Source organism: Salmo trutta, unplaced genomic scaffold (assembly GCF_901001165.1).
Source record: "Salmo trutta unplaced genomic scaffold, fSalTru1.1, whole genome shotgun sequence".
Lineage (NCBI taxonomy): Eukaryota > Metazoa > Chordata > Actinopteri > Salmoniformes > Salmonidae > Salmo > Salmo trutta.
This window is the reverse complement of record NW_021823319.1, coordinates 360,380-385,828: the sequence shown is the minus strand read 5'-3', so window position 1 is coordinate 385,828 and position 25,449 is coordinate 360,380. Positions and strand designations below refer to the sequence as shown.

The 25,449-nt window shown below is 43.7% G+C and overlaps 1 protein-coding gene across 1 annotated transcript in view; it reads left to right on the top strand.

The window, feature by feature from the left end:
- Nucleotides 1-25,449, top strand: part of ryr2a (ryanodine receptor 2a (cardiac)) — a gene marked incomplete at its 3' end in the record, with an annotated part of 473,963 nt that overhangs the window by 406,842 nt on the left and 41,672 nt on the right. The window contains 6 exon segments of the mRNA XM_029748619.1: nt 12,859-12,993; nt 14,176-14,288; nt 19,147-19,243; nt 22,921-23,027; nt 24,288-24,339; nt 25,130-25,180. Of these exon segments, the coding sequence (XP_029604479.1) occupies nt 12,859-12,993; nt 14,176-14,288; nt 19,147-19,243; nt 22,921-23,027; nt 24,288-24,339; nt 25,130-25,180 (555 nt within the window).

The window sequence follows — 25,449 nt, the reverse complement described above, 5'->3', positions numbered from 1 at the left end:
CCACAGTCACTGCCCGGCCATCCCGAGTTCATCGGGCCAGTCAATTATGCATTTCTGCAGTGTTTTTGAGCATGCCTAAATTTGTGATGCTAAATGCCCATTAAATCATATTGCAAACGTAACGCTCTATATTGCAAACGTAACGTGCGATTGCAATATGATTCAACAGCAAAAAATATCACCAAAGTTGACATGATGAAATCAACACAATGAGCGACAGAGAGGAACCACAGTCACTGCCCGGCCATCCCCAGTTCATCGGGACAGTAGATTATGCATTTCTGCAGTGTTTTTGAGCATGCCAAATTCGTGATGTTGAGATCCATTGAAACATATTTCAAATGGGCATCAGTGCACATGGTGACCCGAAATGGGTTACCAGGAGTAATTTTTTAGAATGGTTTTAAATGCCTTTAGGGTGGTGCAAGGGGTGCACGGTTGGGTAGGTAGCACCTTCCATCAGTGCCCATCCAGTATAAGGCGCCCCTAGTCATTTTGGACATTTTTCAAAAAATCGCTAAAAATCGACAGTCCCACTTCTCTCATGTCACCATCAAGTCATGGAGAGGAACCACAGTCACTGCCCGGCCATCCCGAGTTCATCAGGCCAGTCAATTATGCATTTCTGCAGTATTTTTGAGCATGCCTAAATTTGTGATACTAAATGCCCATTAAATCATATTGCAAACGTAACGCGCTATATTGCAAACGTAACGTGCGTTTGCAATATGACTCAACAGCAAAAAATATCACCAAAGTTGACATGATGAAATCAACACAATGAGCGATAGAGAGGAACCACAGTCACTGCCCGGCCATCCCCAGTTCATCGGGCCAGTCAATTTTGCATATCTTTAGTGTTTTTGAGCATGCCAAATTCGTGATGTTGAGGCCCATTGAATCATATTGCAAATGCGCATCAGTGCACATGGTGACCCGAAACGGGTTACCAGGAGTAATTTTTTAGAAGGGTTTTAAATGCCTTTAGAGGGTGCAAGGGGTGCACGGTTGGGTAGGGAGCACCTTCCATCAGTGCCCATCCAGTATGGGGCGCCCCTAGTCATTTTGGACATTTTTCAAAAAAATTGCTAAAAAACGACAATCCCACTTCTCTCATGTCACCATCAAGCCATGGAGAGGAACCACAGTCACTGCCCGGCCATCCCCAGTTCATCGGGACAGTCAATTTTGCATATCTTTAGTGTTTTTGAGCATGCCAAATTCGTGATGTTGAGGCCCATTGAATCATATTGCAAATGCGCATCAGTGCACATGGTGACCCAAAATGGGTTACCAGGAGTAATTTTTTAGAAGGGTTTTAACCTCTCTGGGGTATGTGGGACGATTTCGTCCCACCTACGTAACAGCTACTGGAATTCCAGTGGCGCGATTTTTGAATCGTTAGAAATACTATAACTTCAATTTCTCAAACATATGACTATTTCACAGCTATTTAAAGACAAGAATCTCATTAATCTAACCCCACTGTCCGATTTCAAAAAGGCTTTACAACGAAAGCAAAACATTAGATTATGTCAGCAGAGTGCCCAGCCAGAAAAAATCTGACACCCATTTTTCAAGCTAGCATATCATGTCACATAAACCCAAACCACAGCTAAATGCAGCACTAACCTTTGATGATCTTCATCAGATGACACACCTAGGACATTGTGTTATACAATACATGCATGTCTGTTCAATCAAATTCATATTTATATCAAAAACCAGCTTTTTACATTAGCATGTGACGTTCAGAAAAAGCATAACCACCGCAAACTTCCGGGGAATTTACTAACAGTTTGCTAAATTACTCACGATAAACGTTCACAAAAAGCATAACAATTATTTTAAGAATTATAGATACATTACCCCTCTATGCACTCGATATGTCCGATTTTAAAATAGCTTTTCGGATGAAGCACATTTTGCAATAATCTAAGTACATAGCCCGGCATTACAGGGCTAGCTATTTAGATACCCACCCAGGTCAGCCTCCACCAAAATCAATTTTCCTATAAGAAAAATGTTCTTACCTTGCTTGTTCTTCATCAGAATACACTGCCAGGACTTCTACTTCAATAACAAATGTTGGTTTGGTCCCAAATAATCCATCGTTATATTCCAACAGCGACGTTTTGTTCGTGAGTTCTAGACACTATCAGAATGCTTCCTCACGGTCCCGCGCGTGGCGCGTTGGCTTGTCAAAAATGTCTAAATATTCCATTACCGTACTTCGAAGCATGTCAACCGCTGTTTAAAACCAATTTTTATGCCATTTATGTCGTAGAGAAGTGATAATATTCCGACCGGGAGTATGCATTGAGCCTAAACAGCCGAATAAAATTTCTCCTCAGAAGCGACTCATGCACGCGCATCATTGAAAGGTCCTCTCAGCATCCACTTACAAAAGGCGATAATATGTTTCAACCTGAGGCTCCCTCGTAAACCTTCAGGGTTTTCGCGGGCTCTGAGAGCCTATTGGAGCCCTGGGAATTGTCACGTTACAGCTAAGATCCTTACTTTTCAATAAAAAGATGCAAGACGCACGACTCCTTGTCAGACAGGGTACTTCCTGCTTGAAACCTTGTCAGGTTTTTGCCTGCCATAGGAGTTCTGTTATACTCACAGACACCATTCAAACAGTTTTAGAAAATTCAGAGTGTTTTCTATCCAAACCTGAACAATAATATGCATATTCTAGCTTCTGAGTTGGTGTAGGAGGCAGTTAAAAATGGGAACATATTTTTTCCAAAATTCTCAATACTGCCCCCTATACCAAACAGGTTAAATGCCTTTAGAGGGTGCAAGGGGTGCACGGTTGGGTAGGGAGCACCTTCCATCAGTGCCCATCCAGTATGGGGCGCCCCTAGTCATTTTGGACATTTTTCAAAAAAATTGCTAAAAAACGACAATCCCACTTCTCTCATGTCACCATCAAGCCATGGAGAGGAACCACAGTCACTGCCCGGCCATCCCCAGTTCATCGGGACAGTCAATTTTGCATATCTTTAGTGTTTTTGAGCATGCCAAATTCGTGATGTTGAGGCCCATTGAATCATATTGCAAATGCGCATCAGTGCACATGGTGACCCGAAATGGGTTACCAGGAGTAATTTTTTAGAATGGTTTTAAATGCCTTTAGGGTGGTGCAAGGGGTGCACGGTTGGGTAGGGAGCACCTTCCATCAGTGCCCATCCAGTATGGGGCGCCCCTAGTCATTTTGGACATTTTTCAAAAAATCGCTAAAAAACGACAATCCCACTTCTCTCATGTCACCATCAAGCCATGGAGAGGAACCACAGTCACTGCCCGGCCATCCCCAGTTCATCGGGACAGTAGATTATGCATTTCTGCAGTGTTTTTGAGCATGCCAAATTCGTGATGTTGAGATCCATTGAAACATATTGCAAATGCGCATCAGTGCACATGGTGACCCGAAATGGGTTACCAGGAGTAATTTTTTAGAAGGGTTTTAAATGCCTTTAGGGTGGTGAAAGGGGTCCACGGTTGGGTAGGGAGCACCTTCCATCAGTGCCCATCCAGTATGGGGCGCAACTAGTCATTTTGGACATTTTTCAAAAAATCACTAAAAAACTCACCATCAAGCCATGGAGAGGAACCACAGTCACTGCACGGCCATCCCCAGTTCATCGGGACAGTCAATTATGCATTTCTGCAGTGGTTTTGAGCATGCCACATTTGTGATGCTAAATGCCCATTGAATCATATTGCAAACGTAACATGGAATATTGCAAATGTAACGCGCATTTGCAACATGATTCAACAGCAAAAAATATCACCAAAGTTGACATGATGAAATCAACACAATGAGCGATGGAGAGGAACCACAGTCACTGCACGGCCATCCCCAGTTCATCGGGACAGTCAATTATGCATTTCTGCAGTGGTTTTGAGCATGCCAAAGTTGTGATGCTAAATGCCCATTGAATCATATTGCAAATACGCATCCGTGTATTTGTAATATGATTCAACAGCAAAAATTGTCACCAAAGTTGACATGATGAAATCAACACAACGAGCGATGGAGAGGAACCACAGTCACTGCACGGCCATCCCCAGTTCATCGGGACAGTCAATTATGCATTTCTGCAGTGGTTTTGAGCATGCCAAAGTTGTGATGCTAAATGCCAATTGAATCATATTGCAAATGCGCATCCGTGTATTTGCAATATGATTCAACAGCAAAAAATATCACCAAAGGTGACATGATGAAATCAACACAACGAGCGATGGAGAGGAACCAGGAGCGTTCCTGAGGTCCTCCTGATCTGTGCAAGCCAACCTTGACCCTGTGGCATTAACCCTTCACAGTGAAAAGAAGGTGTTTAGATCAAACTGTGTGCAATGACTTCTCTCCCCATAGGAATACATAGACTATTCTCCAAAATTCAACCTGAAGCCTATGTGGGTTATGAATGCCTTATGAACCTGTCTTCTATAACAATCCATCAGGCTAGTGTGAGGTCTACCTGTGTCGATTCTAAGGTTCCTGTGACAACTGGAAGTGGTTAAAAACACCCAAGAGCTATCGTCATATAACCTGCACATAGTGAAAATCACGCAACTCAACCATCTGTTACTCAGTCAATTCTTAAGGTAGAGACTTCTTATTCAGGATTCTGTTTCTGTCTACCCCAAAGACAACGTGTGTGAAGCAAGAGCTTCCTGTGACAACCGGAAGTGGTTAAAATCACCCAAGAGCTATTGTCATATTACGTGTGCATAGTGAAAATCACGCAACTCAACCATCTGTTACTCAGTCAATTCTTAAGGTAGAGACTTATTATTCAGGATTCTGTTTATGTCTACCCCAAAGACAACGTGTGTGAAGCAAGAGCTTCCTGTGACAACCGGAAGTGGTTAAAATCACCCAAGAGCTATTGTCATATTACGTGCGCATAGTGAAAATCACGCAACTCAACCATCTGTTTCTCAGTCAATTCTTAAGGTAGAGACTTCTTATTCAGGATTCTGTTTATGTCTACCCCAAAGACAACGTGTGTGAAGCAAGAGCTTCCTGTGACAACCGGAAGTGGTTAAAAACACCCAAGAGCTATTGTCATATTGCCACCTGCAGATAGTGAAAATCATGCAACTCAACCATCTGTTACTCAGTCAATTCTTAAGGTAGAGGTTTCTTATTCAGGATTCTGTTTATGTCTACCCCAAAGACAACGTGTGTGAAGCAAGAGCTTCCTGTGACAACCGGAAGTGGTTAAAAATAGCCTAGAGCTATTGTCATATTGCCACCTGCAGATAGTGAAAATCACGCAACTCAACCATCTGTTACTCAGTCAATTCTTAAGGTAGAGACTTCTTATTCAGGATTCTGTTTATGTCTACCCCAAAGACAACGTGTGTGAAGCAAGAGCCTCCTGTGACAACCGGAAGTGGTTGAAATCACCCAAGAGCTATTGTCACATTACGTGCGCATAGTGAAAATCACGCAACTCAACCATCTGTTTCTCAGTCAATTCTTAAGGTAGAGACTTCTTATTCAGGATTCTGTTTATGTCTACCCCAAAGACAACGTGTGTTGAGTAAGAACTTCCTGTGACAAAGGGAAGTGGTTAAAACAGCCTAGAGCTATTGTCATATGGTCAACCTGCATATAGTGAAAATCACGCAACTCAACCATCTGTTACTCAGTCAATTCTTAAGGTAGAGACTTCTTATTCAGGATTATGTTTATGTCTACCCCAAAGACAACGTGTGTGAAGCAAGAGCTTCCTGTGACAACCGGAAGTGGTTAAAAACAACCAAGAGCTATTGTCATATTACGTGCGCATAGTGAAAATCACGCAACTCAACCATCTGTTTCTCAGTCAATTCTTAAGGTAGAGACTTCTTATTCAGGATTCTGTTTATGTCTACCCCAAAGACAACGTGTGTGAAGCAAGAGCTTCCTGTGACAACCGGAAGTGGTTAAAATCACCCAAGAGCTATTGTCATATTACGTGCGCATAGTGAAAATCACGCAACTCAACCATCTGTTACTCAGTCAATTCTTAAGGTAGAGACTTCTTATTCAGGATTCTGTTTATGTCTACCCCAAAGACAACGTGTGTGAAGCAAGAGCTTCCTGTGACAACCGGAAGTGGTTTAAAATAGCCTAGAGCTATTGTCATATTGTCACCTGCAGATAGTGAAAATCACGCAACTCAACCATCTGTTACTCAGTCAATTCTTAAGGTAGAGACGTCTTATTCAGGATTCTGTTTATGTCTACCCCAAAGACAACGTGTGTGAAGCAAGAGCTTCCTGTGACAACCGGAAGTGGTTAAAAACACCCAAGAGCTATTGTCATATTACGTGCGCATAGTGAAAATCACGCAACTCAACCATCTGTTTCTCAGTCAATTCTTAAGGTAGAGACTTCTTATTCAGGATTCTGTTTATGTCTACCCCAAAGACAACGTGTGTGAAGCAAGAGCTTCCTGTGACAACCGGAAGTGGTTAAAATCACTCAAGAGCTATTGTCATATTACGTGCGCATAGTGAAAATCACGCAACTCAACCATCTGTTTCTCAGTCAATTCTTAAGGTAGAGACTTCTTATTCAGGATTCTGTTTATGTCTACCCCAAAGACAACGTGTGTTGAGTAAGAACTTCCTGTGACAACGGGAAGTGGTTAAAACAGCCTAGAGCTATTGTCATATGGACAACCTGCATATAGTGAATATCACGCAACTCAACCATCTGTCATTCAGTCAATTCTTAAGGTAGAGACTTCTTATTCAGGATTCCGTTTATATCTACCCCAAAGACAACGTGTGTGAAGCAAGAGCTTCCTGTGACAACCGGAAGTGGTTAAAAACACCCAAGAGCTATTGTCATATTGCCACCTGCAGATAGTGAAAATCACGCAACTCAACCATCTGTTATTCAGTCAATTCTTAAGGTAGAGACTTCTTATTCAGGATTCCGTTTATGTCTACCCCAAAGACAACGTGTGTGAAGCAAGAGCTTCCTGTGACAACCGGAAGTGGTTAAAATCACCCAAGAGCTATTGTCATATTGCCACCTGCAGATAGTGAAAATCACGCAACTCAACCATCTGTTTCTCAGTCAATTCTTAAGGTAGAGACTTCTTATTCAGGATTCCGTTTATGTCTACCCCAAAGACAACGTGTGTGAAGCAAGAGCTTCCTGTGACAACCGGAAGTGGTTAAAATCACCCAAGAGCTATTGTCATATTACGTGCGCATAGTGAAAATCACGCAACTCAACCATCTGTTTCTCAGTCAATTCTTAAGGTAGAGACTTCTTATTCAGGATTCCATTTATGTCTACCCCAAAGACAACGTGTGTGAAGCAAGAGCTTCCTGTGACAACCGGAAGTGGTTTAAAATAGCCTAGAGCTATTGTCATATTGCCACCTGCAGATAGTGAAAATCACGCAACTCAACCATGTGTCATTCAGTCAATTCTTAAGGTAGAGACTTCATATTCAGGATTCTGTATATGCCTACCCCAAAGACAATGTGTGTCTATTCTTTTTGCAAAAAAAACAAAAACACACACACACAATTTGGCCATAGGTACATAGTGTGCGGCTTAGAGGCTTATACCGCCTTCAATAGTTACTTTCGTTCAAACGATTCAAGAACCGTCAGACCTAGAGCTCCGAAATTTTAGAAACCTGTTCTAGAGCTCAAGTCGATAGTGCACGGTGATTTATGGGGCTCTAGAAGGTTCTCTGACCGAGAAACCGCCTCGTACATTTGCAATATTTTCAATTCATTTTGAATATCACGGACATGGCGACATGTAGAAATGTCCCAGAGTTGCAAGACTAGGTGCATTGAAACCGCCTCGGCCCATAGAGACGGACCCCAATGTCTCTGTCCGATAGCTCATTCAGGGACCCCGTAGTAACGCCCTGAAAAAGTGGATTTTCAGCACCAATTAGGCCATTGCTCGGGCACCGAATGACCTATCGAGCCGAAACTTTGGATTCGGGGTCGCCTCACATAGGCCTACACATAATGTCAGAGCTGGACCCGCAGCTATAACGTAACTATGTGTTTTAGTTTTTTTATGGTTAAAATTGAAAGCACTGTGAATTATGGGCCTTCTCTGACATATGTGATAGTTGGCTTCTATACGAGTTGGAAAAAGTGGATTTGGTGTCAGATGCTATCAGTTTGGTGTCAAAATGACATCTAATTGACTGATGGACGCTGACTGCTGGTTGACGAGCAATGGAGAGGAACCACAGTCACTGCCCGGCCATCCCGAGTTCATCGAGCCAGTCAATAATGCATTTCTGCAGTATTTTTGAGCATGCCTAAATTTGTGATGCTAAATGCCCATTGAATCATATTGCAAACGTAACGCGCAATATTGCAAATGTAACGCGCATTTGCAAGATGATTCAACAGCAAAAAATATCACCAAAGTTGACATGATGAAATCAACACAACGAGCGATGGAGAGGAACCACAGTCACTGCACGGCCATCCCGAGATCATCGGGCCAGTCAATTATGCATTCTGAGCATGTCAAATTCGTTAAAAATGTTAAAAGCAACAGAGTCCCACTTCTCCCTCATCATACATGACAAGTAGACCATCTGCGTTGATTGATGGCTCAACATAGGGATATATATCATTTGGGCAGTATAAATGCCATTTGGACCATGGTTCACTGACTTTTGGGTTTGGAAACCGACTTCCTATGATCGTACATGGCAAACGGACAAACATACTGATTTGGCACATTCAATACTTTCATACATGTATAATTGACAAAAAAAGAATTGGACATTTCATTTGCACATTTCTAATGGCATTTGGCAAAAAATATAAATATGTCACTTTTGACTTCCTATGAAATCATATTCCAAATGCACAAATCATATGCCTTATGCACAAGCAAATATGTCACTTTTGACTTCCTATGAAATCATATTCCAAATGCACAAAACATATGCCTTATGCACAAGCAAAAACAACCCAAAAAATTATGTCAATAAAATATGTCAAAAGTATGTCCATACAGCTCTTATACATGTGTAATTGACATAAAAATCAAAAAAAATTCGAAAAACGGTCCAGAAACCACTTTTTTAGGGTTGAAAAGTTTTCAAAAAATATGTCATTTTTTCAAAATTTGACTCTTGGGACTTGAATTGTGTTACATTTGCAATATGAAAATTCACTGCGGAGAGCTCTAGCTATCTTTTGAATATTTGCTGTAATTTGGCACTTGCAATACTTCCACAAGTGACAAAAAAAAGCATTGGATATGTCATTTTGCAAAAAAAATGAAAAAAAAAATGTCACTTTTTTCCTATGAAATCATATTCAAAATGCACAAATCATATGCCTTGCGCACAAGCAAAAGCAACCCAAAAAACGACATCAATAAAAAACGTCAGAAGCATGTTCATACAGCTCTTATACATGTGTAATTGACATAACAATCGAAAAAAAATCGAAAAACGGTCCAGAAACCACTTTTTTACAAGGTGCTAAGTTTTCAAAAAAAAATCATTTTATCAAAATCTGAGACTTGGGTAAGAATTGGGTATCATTTGCTGTATGAAAATCCAAGGTGGAGCGCGCTCGCCATCTAAAGGAAATTTGGGGTGTTACAATTGGCAATTGCCATCGGAAAATTGCCATATGATTGGCCCGGAGATGGGCCGCTTTGGGTGGTTTTTGCAATCGTGTGTATGATTCGTGCTATGCCAATATGTTGCCATGTTATTTTGTCCAAATCAGGGGGGTATGCCCCCAGCCTTTAGTTACTATGCCCCCAGCCTTTAGTTACTATACCCCCAGTCTTTAGTTACTATGCCCCCAGCCTTTAGTTACTATGCCCCCAGCCTTTAGTTACTATGCCCCCAGCCTTTAGTTACTATGCCCCCAGCCTTTAGTTACTATGCCCCCAGCCTTTAGTTACTATACCCCCAGCCTTTAGTTACTATGCCCCCAGCCTTTAGTTACTATGCCCCCAGCCTTTAGTTACTATACCCCCAGCCTTTAGTTACTATACCCCCAGCCCTTAGTTACTATGCCCCCAGCCTTTAGTTACTATGGCCCCCAGCCTTTAGTTACTATGCCCCCAGCTTTTAGTTACTATGGCCACAGCCTTTAGTTACTATGCCCCCAGCCTTTAGTTACTATACCCCCAGCCTTTAGTTACTATGTCCCCAGCCTTTAGTTACTATGCCCCCAGCCTTTAGTTACTATACCCCCAGCCTTTAGTTACTATGGGCCCCCAGCCTTTAGTTACTATGCCCCCAGCCTTTAGTTACTATGCCCCCAGCCTTTAGTTACTATGGGCCCCCAGCCTTTAGTTACTATGCCCCCAGCCTTTAGTTACTATGCCCCAGCCTTTAGTTACTATGCCCCCAGCCTTTAGTTACTATACCCCCAGCCTTTAGTTACTATGCCCCCAGTCTTTAGTTACTATGCCCCCAGCCTTTAGTTACTATGCCCCCAGCCTTTAGTTACTATGGGCCCCCAGCCTTTAGTTACTATGCCCCCAGCCTTTAGTTACTATGGGCCCCCAGCCTTTAGTTACTATGGGCCCCCAGCCTTTAGTTACTATGCCCCCAGCCTTTAGTTACTATGCCCCCAGCCTTTAGTTACTATGCCCCCAGCCTTTAGTTACTATGCCCCCAGCCTTTAGTTACTATGCCCCCAGCCTTTAGTTACTATGGGCCCAGCCTTTAGTTACTATGTCCCCAGCCTTTAGTTACTATGCCCCCAGCCTTTAGTTACTATGGGCCCCCAGCCTTTAGTTACTATACCCCCAGCCTTTAGTTACTATACCCCCAGCCTTTAGTTACTATGGGCCCCCAGCCTTTAGTTACTATGCCCCCAGCCTTTAGTTACTATGGGCCCCCATCCTTTAGTTACTATGCCCCCAGCCTTTAGTTACTATGCCCCAGCCTTTAGTTACTATGCCCCCAGCCTTTAGTTACTATGCCCCCAGCCTTTAGTTACTATGCCCCCAGCCTTTAGTTACTATGCCCCCAGCCTTTAGTTACTATGCCCCCAGCCTTTAGTTACTATGCCCCCAGCCTTTAGTTACTATGGGCCCCCAGCCTTTAGTTACTATGGCCCCCAGCCTTTAGTTACTATGCCCCCAGCCTTTAGTTACTATGCCCCCAGCCTTTAGTTACTATGGCCCCCAGCCTTTAGTTACTATGGGCCCCCAGCCTTTAGTTACTATGCCCCCAGCCTTTAGTTACTATGCCCCCAGCCTTTAGTTACTATGCCCCCAACCTTTAGTTACTATGCCCCCAGCCTTTAGTTACTATACCCCCAGCCTTTAGTTACTATGCCCCCAGCCTTTAGTTACTATGCCCCCAGCCTTTAGTTACTATGCCCCCAGCCTTTAGTTACTATACCCCCAGTCTTTAGTTACTATGCCCCCGGCCTTTAGTTACTATGCCCCCAGCCTTTAGTCACTATGCCCCCAGTCTTTAGTTACTATGCCCCCAGCCTTTAGTTACTATGGGCCCCCAGCCTTTAGTTACTATGGGCCCCCAGCCTTTAGTTACTATGCCCCCAGCCTTTAGTTACTATGCCCCCAGCCTTTAGTTACTATGCCCCCAGCCTTTAGTTACTATGCCCCCAGCCTTTAGTTACTATGCCCCCAGCCTTTAGTTACTATGGGCCCCCAGCCTTTAGTTACTATGCCCCCAGCCTTTAGTTACTATGCCCCCAGCCTTTAGTTACTATGCCCCCAGCCTTTAGTTACTATGGGCCCCCAGCCTTTAGTTACTATGCCCCCAGCCTTTAGTTACTATGCCCCAGCCTTTAGTTACTATGCCCCCAGCCTTTAGTTACTATACCCCCAGCCTTTAGTTACTATGCCCCCAGCCTTTAGTTACTATGCCCCCAGCCTTTAGTTACTATGCCCCCAGCCTTTAGTTACTATGGGCCCCCAGCCTTTAGTTACTATGCCCCCAGCCTTTAGTTACTATGGGCCCCCAGCCTTTAGTTACTATGGGCCCCCATCCTTTAGTTACTATGCCCCCAGCCTTTAGTTACTATGCCCCCAGCCTTTAGTTACTATGCCCCCAGCCTTTAGTTACTATGGGCCCAGCCTTTAGTTACTATGTCCCCAGCCTTTAGTTACTATACCCCCAGCCTTTAGTTACTATGCCCCCAGCCTTTAGTTACTATGCCCCAGCCTTTAGTTACTATGCCCCCAGCCTTTAGTTACTATGCCCCCAGCCTTTAGTTACTATGCCCCCAGCCTTTAGTTACTATGCCCCCAGCCTTTAGTTACTATGCCCCCAGCCTTTAGTTACTATGCCCCCAGCCTTTAGTTACTATGCCCCCAGCCTCTGGAATAGCCTGCCAGAGAACCTGAGGGGGACCAAGAGGCATGGAGAGACAGCCTTTAGTTACTATGCCCCCTACCTCTGGAATAGCCTGCCAGAGAACCTGAGAGGGGCTGAAACTGTGGACATATTAAAAATAGATCTTAAAACACACCTTTTTAACTTTGCCTTTTGTTAGGTTGTTTTTTTTCTTTCAGTTTTTATTGTTATTCTTTAGTTGTTTTATTTTCATTGTTTTTCTTTTTTTCTTTTCTTCCTGTGAAGCACATTGTGTTGCATTCCATGTCTGAAATGTGCTGTATAAATAAAGCTTGATTTGATTTGATTCCTGCTGAAAAGCCAGCTGATATTTTTTGGTATAACAATGACTATAGGAGTTGGAAAGAAAGCCTGGTCCCTGTTTAGGTTAACGAACCCTAACCCTCACAGTGAAATCACATAGCCTTGCTTAGACCTCAGACATGTTTATACCTCCTGTCTCTCCTCAACCCCAATAATGTATTCTCTCTCTCTCTGTGTGTGTGTGTAGCTGGAGGACCCTGCTATCCGCTGGCAGATGGCTCTGTATAAAGACCTTCCCAACAGGAGTGAGGACACGTCAGACCCAGAGAAGACTGTAGAGAGAGTCCTGGACATCGCTCACGTCCTCTTCTATCTAGACCAGGTGGGTTCTGGGAAACATCAGGGTCAATGTTCATTAGGGCATGCAATGGAAAACGTTTTTAAAAACGTTAAGTAACAGAAAACAAGGCAGTCCGTCCCTATTTCAGCCTGTTTTCTTTGGTTTATAGTCACATTTTAAAACGTTTTGTCATGGAAAAATTAAAGTCCCTCAGTCAGGTTTTTTTTCTCAGTTTGGTGCTTACCCAGGTACACATACCCAGGTGCTTACCCAGGTACACATACCCAGGTGCTTACCCAGGTACACATACCCAGGTGCTTACCCAGGTACACATACCCAGGTGCTTACCCAGGTACACATACCCAGGTGCTTACCCAGGTACACATACCCAGGTGCTTACCCAGGTACACATACCCAGGTGCTTACCCAGGTACACATACCCAGGTGCTTACCCGGGTACACATACCCAGGTGCTTACCCGGGTACACATACCCAGGTGCTTACCCAGGTACACATACCAGGTGCTTACCCAGGTACACATACCCAGGTACACATACCCGGGTACACATACCCAGGTACACATACCCAGGTGCTTACCCAGGTACACATACCCAGGTGCTTACCCAGGTACACATACCCAGGTGCTTACCCAGGTACACATACCCAGGTGCTTACCCAGGTACACATACCAGGTGCTTACCCAGGTACACATACCCAGGTACACATACCCAGGTACACATACCCAGGTGCTTACCCAGGTACACATACCCTGGTGCTTACCCAGGTACACATACCCAGGTGCTTACCCGGGTACACATACCCAGGTGCTTACCCAGGTACACATACCCAGGTGCTTACCCAGGTACACATACCCAGGTGCTTACCCAGGTACACATATACATGACCCGGGTCTGAAGTCGTCTCACTATTATGTTAATAAATATCCAAAAGGAAAGTACTTTTGGGGACAACATTGGTATTTTACGACGGTGTGCCCTTTCCTGCAGGGCTGAGGGTCATTTCCATCTCAGCAAAAGGAAGTTTTAATATCCTCATAAATATTTTTTTTTTCTTCAATGCATGATTTGGTTTTACAGTTAAATGGTTTGACCCCTAGCGTGTTATCCCAGATTTCTCCATTGATATTTGGTTTAACTCTGATGAAGTCCTGTTAGAAATGAGTTTGAGTTGTGTGAATTGGTAACATTATGCCTCTTCCTGTAGGTGGAACATCCACAAAGGAGTAAGAAGGCTGTGTGGCACAAGCTGCTCTCTAAACAGAGGAAGAGGGCTGTGGTGGCCTGTTTCAGAATGGCTCCGTTGTATAACTTACCCAGGTAAACATGGCTCCACGTGCCTTACCTAACTAACCCTAACTAACCCTAACTTACCCAGGTAAACATGGCTCCACGTGCCTTACCTAACTAACCCTAACTAACCCAGGTAAACATGGCTCCACGTGCCTTACCTAACTAACCCTAACTTACCCAGGTAAACATGGCTCCACGTGCCTTACCTAACTAACCCTAACTAACCCTAACTAACCCTAACTTACCCAGGTAAACATGGCTCCACGTGCCTTACCTAACTAACCCTAACTTACCCAGGTATACATGGCTCCACGTGCCTTACCTAACTAACCCTAACTAACCCAGGTAAACATGGCTCCACGTGCCTTACCTAACTAACCCTAACTAACCCTAACTTACCCAGGTAAACATGGCTCCACGTGCCTTACCTAACTAACCCTAACTAACCCAGGTAAACATGGCTCCACGTGCCTTACCTAACTAACCCTAACTAACCCAGGTAAACATGGCTCCACGTGCCTTACCTAACTAACCCTAACTAACCCAGGTAAACATGGCTCCACGTGCCTTACCTAACTAACCCTAACTAACCCTAACTAACCCAGGTAAACATGGCTCCACGTGCCTTACCTAACTAACCCTAACTTACCCAGGTATACATGGCTCCACGTGCCTTACCTAACTAACCCTAACTAACCCTAACTTACCCAGGTAAACATGGCTCCACGTGCCTTACCTAACTAACCCTAACTAACCCTAACTTACCCAGGTAAACATGGCTCCACGTGCCTTACCTAACTAACCCTAACTAACCCTAACTAACCCTAACTTACCCAGGAATACATGGCTCCACGTGCCTTACCTAACTAACCCTAACTAACCCAGGTAAACATGGCTCCACGTGCCTTACCTAACTAACCCTAACTAACCCAGGTAAACATGGCTCCACGTGCCTTACCTAACTAACCCTAACTAACCCAGGTAAACATGGCTCCACGTGCCTTACCTAACTAACCCTAACTAACCCAGGTAAACATGGCTCCACGTGCCTTACCTAACTAACCCTAACTTACCCAGGTAAACATGGCTCCACGTGCCTTACCTAACTAACCCTAACTAACCCAGGTAAACATGGCTCCACGTGCCTTACCTAACTAACCCTAACTTACCCAGGTAAACATGGCTCCACGTGCCTTACCTAACTAACCCTAACTAACCCAGGTAAACATGGCTCCACGTGCCTTACCTAACTAACCCTAACTAACCCTAACTTACCCAGGTATACATGGCTCCACGTGCCTTACCTAACTAACCCTAACTAACCCTAACTTACCCAGGTAAACATGGCTCCACGTGCCTTACCTAACTAACCCTAACTTACCCAGGTAAACATGGCTCCACGTGCCTTACCTAACTAACCCTAACTAACCCAGGTAAACATGGCTCCACGTGCCTTACCTAACTAACCCTAACTAACCCTAACTTACCCAGGTAAACATGGCTCCACGTGCCTTACCTAACTAACCCTAACTTACCCAGGTAAACATGGCTCCACGTGCCTTACCTAACTAACCCTAACTAACCCAGGTAAACATGGCTCCACGTGCCTTACCTAACTAACCCTAACTAACCCAGGTAAACATGGCTCCACGTGCCTTACCTAACTAACCCTAACCTTAACTTACCCAGGTAAACATGGCTCCACGTGCCTTACCTAACTAACCCTAACTAACCCTAACTTACCCAGGTAAACATGGCTCCACGTGCCTTACCTAACTAACCCTAACTAACCCAGGTAAACATGGCTCCACGTGCCTTACCTAACTAACCCTAACTAACCCAGGTAAACATGGCTCCACGTGCCTTACCTAACTAACCCTAACTAACCCAGGTAAACATGGCTCCACGTGCCTTACCTAACTAACCCTAACTAACCCAGGTAAACATGGCTCCACGTGCCTTACCTAACTAACCCTAACTTACCCAGGTAAACATGGCTCCACGTGCCTTACCTAACTAACCCTAACTAACCTTAACTTACCCAGGTAAACATGGCTCCACGTGCCTTACCTAACTAACCCTAACTTACCCAGGTAAACATGGCTCCACGTGCCTTACCTAACTAACCCTAACTAACCCAGGTAAACATGGCTCCACGTGCCTTACCTAACTAACCCTAACTAACCCAGGTAAACATGGCTCCACGTGCCTTACCTAACTAACCCTAACTAACCCAGGTAAACATGGCTCCACGTGCCTTACCTAACTAACCCTAACTTACCCAGGTAAACATGGCTCCACGTGCCTTACCTAACTAACCCTAACTAACCCTAACTTACCCAGGTAAACATGGCTCCACGTGCCTTACCTAACTAACCCTAACTAACCCAGGTAAACATGGCTCCACGTGCCTTACCTAACTAACCCTAACTTACCCAGGTAAACATGGCTCCACGTGCCTTACCTAACTAACCCTAACTAACCCAGGTAAACATGGCTCCACGTGCCTTACCTAACTAACCCTAACTTACCCAGGTAAACATGGCTCCACGTGCCTTACCTAACTAACCCTAACTAACCTTAACTTACCCAGGTAAACATGGCTCCACGTGCCTTACCTAACTAACCCTAACTAACCTTAACTTACCCAGGTAAACATGGCTCCACGTGCCTTACCTAACTAACCCTAACTTACCCAGGTAAACATGGCTCCACGTGCCTTACCTAACTAACCCTAACTAACCTTAACTTACCCAGGTAAACATGGCTCCACGTGCCTTACCTAACTAACCCTAACTTACCCAGGTAAACATGGCTCCACGTGCCTTACCTAACTAACCCTAACTAACCTTAACTTACCCAGGTAAACATGGCTCCACGTGCCTTACCTAACTAACCCTAACTAACCCAGGTAAACATATTCCTTTTATCTCCTGGTGAATCAAAGGGCCTCAGCAGTACGTCTTCAGAAAACCCTGTTCTGTGCATTTTTATAAAGGATCACTGTCTAACTGCTAGTTCCTGTCCAGGATAGACTTCCTGTTCTGTGCAGTTTTATAAAGGATCACTGTCTAACTGCTAGTCCCTGTCCAGGATAGACTTCCTGTTCTGTGCAGTTTTATAAAGGATCACTGTCTAACTGCTAGTCCCTGTCCAGGATAGACTTCCTGTTCTGTGCAGTTTTATAAAGGATCACTGTCTAACTGCTAGTCCCTGTCCAGGATAGACTTCCTGTTCTGTGCAGTTTTATAAAGGATCACTGTCTAACTGCTAGTCCCTGTCCAGGATAGACTTCCTGTTCTGTGCAGTTTTATAAAGGATCACTGTCTAACTGCTAGTCCCTGTCCAGGATAGACTTCCTGTTCTGTGCAGTTTTATAAAGGATCACTGTCTAACTGCTAGTCCCTGTCCAGGATAGACTTCCTGTTCTGTGCAGTTTTATAAAGGATCACTGTCTAACTGCTAGTCCCTGTCCAGGATAGACTTCCTGTTCTGTGCAGTTTTATAAAGGATCACTGTCTAACTGCTAGTCCCTGTCCAGGATAGACTTCCTGTTCTGTGCAGTTTTATAAAGGATCACTGTCTAACTGCTAGTCCCTGTCCAGGATAGACTTCCTGTTCTGTGCAGTTTTATAAATGATCACTGTCTAACTGCTAGTCCCTGTCCAGGATAGACTTCCTGTTCTGTGCAGTTTTATAAAGGATCACTGTCTAACTGCTAGTCCCTGTCCAGGATAGACTTCCTGTTCTGTGCAGTTTTATAAAGGATCACTGTCTAACTGCTAGTCCCTGTCCAGGATAGACTTCCTGTTCTGTGCAGTTTTATAAAGGATCACTGTCTAACTGCTAGTCCCTGTCCAGGATAGACTTCCTGTTCTGTGCAGTTTTATAAAGGATCACTGTCTAACTGCTAGTCCCTGTCCAGGATAGACTTCCTGTTCTGTGCAGTTTTATAAAGGATCACTGTCTAACTGCTAGTCCCTGTCCAGGATAGACTTCCTGTTCTGTGCAGTTTTATAAATGATCACTGTCTAACTGCTAGTCCCTGTCCAGGATAGACTTCCTGTTCTGTGCAGTTTTATAAAGGATCACTGTCTAACTGCTAGTCCCTGTCCAGGATAGACTTCCTGTTCTGTGCAGTTTTATAAAGGATCACTGTCTAACTGCTAGTCCCTGTCCAGGATAGACTTCCTGTTCTGTGCAGTTTTATAAAGGATCACTGTCTAACTGCTAGTCCCTGTCCAGGATAGACTTCCTGTTCTGTGCAGTTTTATAAAGGATCACTGTCTAACTGCTAGTCCCTGTCCAGGATAGACTTCCTGTTCTGTGCAGTTTTATAAAGGATCACTGTCTAACTGCTAGTCCCTGTCCAGGATAGACTTCCTGTTCTGTGCAGTTTTATAAAGGATCACTGTCTAACTGCTAGTCCCTGTCCAGGATAGACTTCCTGTTCTGTGCAGTTTTATAAATGATCACTGTCTAACTGCTAGTCCCTGTCCAGGATAGACTTCCTGTTCTGTGCAGTTTTATAAAGGATCACTGTCCAACTGCTAGTTCCTGTCCAGGATAGACTTCCTGTTCTGTGCAGTTTTATAAAGGATCACTGTCCAACTGCTAGTTCCTGTCCAGGATAGACTTCCTGTTCTGTGCAGTTTTATAAAGGATCACTGTCCAACTGCTAGTTCCTGTCCAGGATAGACTTCCTGTTCTGTGCAGTTTTTTAAAGGATCACTGTCCAACTGCTAGTTCCTGTCCAGGATAGACTTCCTGTTCTGTGCAGTTTTTTAAAGGATCACTGTCTAACTGCTAGTCCCTGTCCAGGATAGACTTCTCTCTCTCCCATTCATCCATTCACCTCTGATGACTTCTCTATGTCCCCCATCAGGCACCGGGCGGTCAACCTGTTTCTACAGGGATATGAGAAGTCCTGGATTGAGACTGAGGAGCACTACTTTGAGGATAAGCTCATAGAGGACCTGGCTGTAAGTGTTTCCCCATTGATAAGCTCATAGAGGACCAGGCTGTATGTGTTTCTTCATTGATAAGCTCATAGAGGACCTGGCTGTAAGTGTTCCTCCATTGATAAGCTCATAGAGGACCTGGCTGTAAGTGTTCCTTCATTGATAAGCTCATAGAGGACCAGGCTGTAAGTGTTTCTTCATTGATAAGCTCATAGAGGACCTGGCTGTAAGGTTTCTTCATTGATAAGCTCATAGAGGACCTGGCTGTAAGGTTTCTTCATTGATAAGCTCATAGAGGACCAGGCTGTAAGTGTTCCTTCATTGATAAGCTCATAGAGGACCAGGCTGTAAGGTTTCTTCATTGATAAGCTCATAGAGGACCTGGCTGTAAGGTTTCTTCATTGATAAGCTCATAGAGGACCTGGCTGTAAGGTTTTTTCATTGATAAGCTCATAGAGGACCTGTATGTGTTCCTCCATTAATGTGTGAATTCAGGAACGCTCTGTGGGAAATCACACAGCAGGGAATTCCTGTGTCTAGTGACAATGTGTGTCTAATGACATGTTATTGTGTTGATGCTATTTTTCCTGCCTGCACACAAACCCATGTCCTCATGTTGTTGCGGAGCATCGATTTTATATTCTGATCACGGCCACACAGACATAGAACTCTCGGTTTGAAATGAAGTCACGATTGGATTAACCAGGCTCCAATACCCAGCATTCATTGTGGGCGAAGTGATTTATTTTTCTGAAAGCGCAAAGAAACAGACTATTGTTTACAAAACAAAAGCAGTCAACGATGCATTCCTTTTCAGATAACGTTTCTGAGAATTTCCTCTCAATGCAACGGAGGGAAGGAAGACCTCTTGATGTTATGCTCCTTTTGTGGTGGAGACTAGAGAGAGGTACCTGGAATAAACTAGAGAGAGGTACCTGGAATAAAATAGAGAGAGGTACCTGGAATAAACTAGAGAGAGTTACCTAGAATAAACTATATGGAGGAGACTAGCGAGAGGTACCTGGAATAAACTATGTGGAGGAGACTAGAGAGAGGTACCTGGAATAAACTAGAGAGAGGTACCTGGAATAGACTAGAGAGAGGTACCTGGAATAGACTAGAGAGAGGTACCTGGAATAAACTAGAGAGAGGTACCTGGAATAAACTAGAGAGAGGTACCTGGAATAGACTAGAGAGAGGTACCTGGAATAAACTATGTGGAGGAGACTAGAGAGAGGTACCTGGAATAAACTATGTGGAGGAGACTAGAGAGAGGTACCTGGAATAAACTAGAGAGAGGTACCTGGAATAAACTATATGGAGGAGACTAGAGAGAGTTACCTGGATTAAACTATATGGAGGAGACTAGCGAGAGGTACCTGGAATAAACTATGTGGAGGAGACTAGAGAGAGGTCCCTGGAATAAACTATGTGGAGGAGACTAGCGAGAGGTACCTGGAATAAACTATGTGGAGGAGACTAGAGAGAGGTCCCTGGAATTAACTATGTGGTCGAGACTAGAGAGAGGTACCTGGAATAAACTAGAGAGAGTTACCTGGAATAAACTATGTGGAGGAGACTAGAGAGAGGTACCTGGAATAAACTATGTGGTGGAGACTAGAGAGAGGTACCTGGAATAAACTAGAGAGTTACCTGGAATAAACTATGTGGTGGAGACTAGAGAGAGTTACCTGGAATAAACTAGAGAGAGGTACCTGGAATTAACTATGTGGATGAGACTGTAGAGAGGTACCTGGAATAAACTATGTGGAGGAGACTAGAGAGAGGTACCTGGAATAAACTATGTGGTCGAGACTAGAGAGAGTTACCTGGAATAAACTATATGGAGGAGACTAGAGAGAGTTACCTGGAATAAACTATGTGGAGGAGACTAGAGAGAGGTACCTGGAATAAACTATGTGGTCGAGACTAGAGAGAGTTACCTGGAATTAACTGTGTCACAGTGTTTATATATTCATCACTGGTGCTGGTCTCTAGGGGAGTAGTGTTTATATATTCATCACTGGTGCTGGTCTCTATATAGTAGTGTTTATATATTCACCACTGGTGCTGGTCTCTAGAGGAGTAGTGTTTATATATTCATCGCTGGTGCTGGTCTCTAGGGGAGTAGTGTTTATATATTCATCACTGGTGCTGGTCTCTAGGGGAGTAGTGTTTATATATTCATCACTGGTGCTGGTCTCTAGGGGAGTAGTGTTTATATATTCATCACTGGTGCTGGTCTCTAGGGGAGTAGTGTTTATATATTCATCACTGGTGCTGGTCTCTAGGGGAGTAGTGTTTATATATTCATCACTGGTGCTGGTCTCTATATAGTAGTGTTTATATATTCATCACTGGTGCTGGTCTCTAGGGGAGTAGTGTTTATATATTCATCACTGGTGCTGGTCTCTAGGGGAGTAGTGTTTATATATTCATCACTGGTGCTGGTCTCTAGGGGAGTAGTGTTTATATGTTCATCACTGGTGCTGGTCTCTAGGGGAGTAGTGTTTATATATTCATCACTGGTGCTGGTCTCTAGGGGAGTAGTGTTTATATATTCATCACTGGTGCTGGTCTCTATATAGTAGTGTTTATATATTCATCACTGGTGCTGGTCTCTATATAGTAGTGTTTATATATTCATCACTGGTGCTGGTCTCTAGGGGAGTAGTGTTTATATATTCATCACTGGTGCTGGTCTCTATATAGTAGTGTTTATATATTCATCACTGGTGCTGGTCTCTAGGGGAGTAGTGTTTATATATTCATCACTGGTGCTGGTCTCTAGGGGAGTAGTGTTTATATATTCATCACTGGTGCTGGTCTCTAGGGGAGTAGTGTTTATATATTCATCACTGGTGCTGGTCTCTAGGGGAGTAGTGTTTATATATTCATCACTGGTGCTGGTCTCTAGGGGAGTAGTGTTTATATATTCATCACTGGTGCTGGTCTCTATATAGTAGTGTTTATATATTCATCACTGGTGCTGGTCTCTATATAGTAGTGTTTATATATTCATCACTGGTGCTGGTCTCTAGGGGAGTAGTGTTTATATATTCATCACTGGTGCTGGTCTCTAGGGGAGTAGTGTTTATATATTCATCACTGGTGCTGGTCTCTAGGGGAGTAGTGTTTATATATTCATCACTGGTGCTGGTCTCTAGGGGAGTAGTGTTTATATATTCATCACTGGTGCTGGTCTCTATATAGTAGTGTTTATATATTCATCACTGGTGCTGGTCTCTAGGGGAGTAGTGTTTATATATTCATCACTGGTGCTGGTCTCTATATAGTAGTGTTTATATATTCATCACTGGTGCTGGTCTCTATATAGTAGTGTTTATATATTCATCACTGGTGCTGGTCTCTATATAGTAGTGTTTATATATTCATCACTGGTGCTGGTCTCTAGGGGAGTAGTGTTTATATATTCATCACTGGTGCTGGTCTCTAGGGGAGTAGTGTTTATATATTCATCACTGGTGCTGGTCTCTATATAGTAGTGTTCATAACACACATTTGTTCCCAGAAAGATGATGTGATGCTTATCAGAGCTCCTGTTTGTGTTTGAGACTTGAGAGTGTTACCTGTGTCGAATTAGTGTAGACTAGAACACTCTGTAAGGAAGAGATTTGACGTTTGTGGTTTGTGAGGAACCAATTTTTTTATTTCGTTTTGTTATTCTGTCTTCACAGAGACCGGGAGGAGAGGAGCCTCCTGAAGAAGATGAGGGAGCCAAGAGGATCGACCCTCTTCATCAGCTCATACAGTTATTCAGTAGGACGGCCCTGACTGAGAAGTGGTGGGTATCTCTGCTCTGTAGCTGGTCCTAGTAAACTATAGTCATACCAAGACTGCAACTAATAGTGATGCTAGTAATGTTTTCTTTATAGTGGTGGGTATCTCTGCTCTGTAGCTGGTCCTAGTAAACTATAGTCATACCAAGACTGTAACTAAGAGTGATGCTAGTAATGTTTCCTTTATAGTGGTGGGTATCTCTGCTCTGTAGCTGGTCCTAGTAAACTATAGTCATACCCGGACTGTAACACTTTCTATATGCTACATCATACTCTCTACCAGGTGGTGTAAAACCGTAGTAATACCCGGACTGTAACACTTTCTATATTCTACATCATACTCTCTACCTGGTGGTGTAAAACCGTAGTAATTCCATGACTGTAACACTTTCTATATGCTACATTATACTCTCTACCTGGTGGTGTAAAACCGTAGTAATACCATGACTGTAATACTTTCTATATGCTACATCATACTCTCTACCTGGTGGTGTAAAACCGTAGTAATACCCGGACTGTAACACTTTCTATATTCTACATCATACTCTCTACCTGGTGGTGTAAAACCGTAGTAATTCCATGACTGTAACACTTTCTATATGCTACATTATACTCTCTACCAGGTGGTGTAAAACCGTAGTAATTCCATGACTGTAACACTTTCTATATGCTACATTATACTCTCTACCTGGTGGTGTAAAACCGTAGTAATACCCGGACTGTAACACTTTCTATATTCTACATCATACTCTCTACCTGGTGGTGTAAAACCGTAGTAATTCCATGACTGTAACACTTTCTATATGCTACATTATACTCTCTACCAGGTGGTGTAAAACCGTAGTAACTCCATGACTGTAACACTTTCTATATGCTACATTATACTCTCTACCAGGTGGTGTAAAACCGTAGTAATACCCGGACTGTAACACTTTCTATATTCTACATTATACTCTCTACCAGGTGGTGTAAAACCGTAGTAATTCCATGACTGTAACACTTTCTATATGCTACATTATACTCTCTACCAGGTGGTGTAAAACCGTAGTAATACCCGGACTGTAACACTTTCTATATGCTACATCATATTCTCTACCAGGTGGTGTAAAACCGTAGTAATACCATGGCTGTTACTGATACTGGTAGTAGTAACACTTCCATTACAGGGGATCTGATGTCGACATGATGTTCTCAGAACCTTCCTAATTCCACTACTACTAGGTTTATGGTACAATAATAATGACGTTATCTAATCTATGTTGCAGTAAACTGGAAGAGGATATTCTCTACATGGCCTATGCTGACATTATGGCTAAGGTACCAGTTCAAATCTAATTACATTTATTTATAAAGCCCTTCTTCTTACATCAGCTGATGCAAAGTGCTGTACAGAAACCCAGCCTAAAACCCCAAACAGCAAGTAATGCAGGTGTAGAAGCACGGTGGCTAGGAAAAACCTCCCTAGAAAGGCCAGAACCTAGGAAGAAACCTAGAGAGGAACCAGGCTATGATGGGTGGTCAGTCCTATTCTGGCTGTGCTGGGTGGAGAGGAACCAGGCTATGAGGGGTGGTCAGTCCTCTTCTGGCTGTGCCGGGTAGAGAGGAACCAGGCTATGAGGGGTGGCCAGTCCTCTTCTGGCTGTGCCGGGTGGAGAGGAACCAGGCTATGATGGGTGGAGAGGAACCAGGCTATGAGGGGTGGCCAGTCCTCTTCTGGCTGTGCCGGGTAGAGAGGAACCAGGCTATGAGGGGTAGAGAGGAACCAGGCTATGATGGGTGGCCAGTCCTCTTCTGGCTGTGCTGGGTGGAGAGGAACCAGGCTATGAGGGGTGGCCAGTCCTCTTCTGGCTGTGCTGGGTGGAGAGGAACCAGGCTATGATGGGTGGCCAGTCCTCTTCTGGCTGTGCTGGGTGGAGAGGAACCAGGCTATGATGGGTGGCCAGTCCTCATAGCCAATCCATGATGTTTTTCTACTGATTCATCAATTACTTTGATTGGCCCCGATCACTTCATTGGTTGATTGATTTATTATTTGATTGGCCGATCGCTTGGCTGATTTGATTGGATGTGAATTCTTTCTCTTTCTGTATCATCATTTCTCTACCAGAGCTGTCATGATGAAGAGGATGAGGATGGAGAGGAGGTGAAGAGTTTTGAAGTAGGTATCTTATGTTGAACCCCGTCCAACCCATTTAACTTTTGCCCATCCCTCCCCAGAAGCATTTTAAAAAGAGGGTGACGTCTTTTAAAATGTGGGTTATTTCGTTTCCCATGGCTTGCAGGCAGCTTTTAAATTACCCAGGAAGAGATGGCAACTAGAGTCTTCTCTGTTGAGATAATGATCCCTGAAGAGATGGCATGTAGAGTCTTCTCTGTTGAGATAATGATCGCCGAAGAGATGGCATGTAGAGTCTTCTCTGTTGAGAT